Source organism: Penaeus japonicus, unplaced genomic scaffold, assembly GCF_977035675.1.
Source record: "Penaeus japonicus unplaced genomic scaffold, GWHDUDI00000001_assembly GWHDUDI00000040, whole genome shotgun sequence".
In the NCBI taxonomy this organism is placed as follows: Eukaryota; Metazoa; Arthropoda; class Malacostraca; order Decapoda; family Penaeidae; genus Penaeus; species Penaeus japonicus.
In genome coordinates this window covers 10489779-10492278 of record NW_028234442.1, presented here as the reverse complement: position 1 = coordinate 10492278, position 2500 = coordinate 10489779, and the positions used below count along the sequence as shown (strand labels likewise).

Genomic DNA, 2500 nt, shown 5'->3' with positions numbered 1-2500 from the left:
AAATGGTCCTATTGATAATAGGCATTTATGAGGAGCGAAGCCTGCTCAATAGAAAATTGTATTAGTAGAGACCTTTTAATCTTTGCTGAAAGGTGATAATAGCCGACATAAGCCATATATTGATCATATTCTGAAGTGCGTGTACCGTTTTGTTTCGTAACTTTAATGAAATGAACATCAAGATTTTTTTTTTTTCATTTGTTATAACAAAGGGAAATAAGTCATAATTTGATTTGATTGTCGTTATTTTCGTTTGTTGTTCCGATGCAATGATTGCGTCTCCTGGTTTAAGGATTCATATATATATGTATATATATATATATATATATATATATATATATATATGTATGTATATACATATATATACATACATGTGTTTTTGTCTAACTTGAACCAAGGCCGATACGTGCGTGTTGTAATGAAATATATGAAGTGAATATGTATGCACAATACTTGCTTACATATTAAATACATACAAAACATGTATGTATATATATATATATATATATATATATATATATATATATACATACAAAACATATATGTATATATATATATATATATATATATATATATATATATATATATATTATATATTTATATATGTATGTATGTATGAATATATGTATATTTATATGTATATATTATAAATATTATGTATATTTATATGTATATATTATAAATATTATGTATATTTATATGTATATATTATAAATATTATGTATATTTATGTGTATATATTATAAATATTATGTATATATACATATATATATATATATATGCATACATATACATAATGTATGTATATTATGTATATATTATATATATTATATATATATATATATATGGATTATCTATATATATATAACTGCTACTGAGGCTGAGGAAGCTGCACTCGAAGACTTCTGGTCAGGACGTGAGAGTCCACTTGCAAGACCCAAACCTGTGCTACAGCCAGAAGAAGTAACTCCATCACCACCAAAGTCACCTGTTAAAGAAGAACCAGAAGCTGTTCCAACTGCTACTGAGGCTGAGGAAGCTGCTCTCGAAGACTTCTGGTCAGGACGTGAGAGTCCTCTTGCAAGACCCAAACCTGTGCTACAGCCAGAAGAAGTAACTCCATCACCACCAAAGTCACCTGTTAAGGAAGAACCAGAAGCAGTTCCATCACCACCAAAATCACCTGTTAAAGAACCAGAAGCTGTTCCAACTGCTACTGAGGCTGAGGAAGCTGCACTCGAAGACTTCTGGTCAGGACGTGAGAGTCCACTTGCAAGACCCAAACCTGTGCTACAGCCAGAAGAACTAACTCCATCACCACCAAGGTCACCTGTTAAAGAAGAACCAGAAGCACTTCTATCACCACCAAAGTCACCTGTTAAGGAAGAACCAGTAGCAGTTCCATCACCACCAAAGTCACCTGTTAAGGAAGAACCAGTAGCAGTTCCATCACCACCAAAATCACCTGTTAAAGAACCAGAAGCTGTTCCAACTGCTACTGAGGCTGAGGAAGCTGCTCTCGAAGACTTCTGGTCAGGACGTGAGAGTCCTCTTGCAAGACCCAAACCTGTGCTACAGCCAGAAGAAGTAACTCCATCACCACCAAAGTCACCTGTTAAAGAAGAACCAGAAGCTGTTCCAACTGCTACCGAGGCTGAGGAAGCTGCTCTCGAAGACTTCTGGTCAGGACGTGAGAGTCCACTTGCAAGACCCAAACCTGTGCTACAGCCAGAAGAAGTAACTCCATCACCACCAAAGTCACCTGTTAAGGAAGAACCAGTAGCAGTTCCATCACCACCAAAGTCACCTGTTAAGGAAGAACCAGTAGCAGTTCCATCACCACCAAAGTCACCTGTTAAAGAACCAGAAGCTATTCCAACTGCTACTGAGGCTGAGGAAGCTGCTCTCGAAGACTTCTGGTCAGGACGTGAGAGTCCACTTGCAAGACCCAAACCTGTGCTACAGCCAGAAGAAGTAACTCCATCACCACCAAAGTCACCTGTAAGGGAAGAACCAGTAGCAGTTCCATCACCACCAAAGTCACCTGTTAAGGAAGAACCAGTAGCAGTTCCATCACCACCAAAGTCACCTGTTAAAGAAGAACCAGAAGCTATTCCAACTGCTACTGAGGCTGAGGAAGCTGCTCTCGAAGACTTCTGGTCAGGACGTGAGAGTCCTCTTGCAAGACCCAAACCTGTGCTACAGCCAGAAGAAGTAACTCCATCACCACCAAAGTCACCTGTTAAGGAAGAACCAGAAGCAGTTCCATCACCACCAAAGTCACCTGTTAAAGAACCAGAAGCTGTTCCAATAGCTACTGAGGCTGAGGAAGCTGCTCTCGAAGACTTCTGGTCAGGACGTGAGAGTCCACTTGCAAGACCCAAACCTGTGCTACAGCCAGAAGAAGTAACTCCATCACCACCAAAGTCACCTGTTAAAGAAGAACCAGAAGCTGTTCCAACTGCTACTGAGGCTGAGGAAGCTGCTCTCGAAGACTTCT

The 2500-nt window shown here is 38.8% G+C and overlaps 2 protein-coding genes across 2 annotated transcripts in view; both read left to right on the top strand.

The window, feature by feature from the left end:
• The window catches only part of Obsc (Obscurin), a 210449-nt gene that overhangs the window by 131125 nt on the left and 76824 nt on the right, over positions 1-2500 (top strand). The gene's annotated exons all lie outside the window — the stretch shown is intronic.
• LOC147466889 (uncharacterized) overlaps positions 865-2500 on the top strand; it is a gene marked incomplete at its 5' end in the record, with an annotated part of 16075 nt that continues 14439 nt past the window's right edge. Inside the window, one exon of the mRNA XM_086533867.1 lies at positions 865-2500. This exon is cut by the window's right edge and continues 669 nt beyond it. Within this exon, the coding sequence (XP_086389993.1) occupies positions 865-2500 (1636 nt within the window).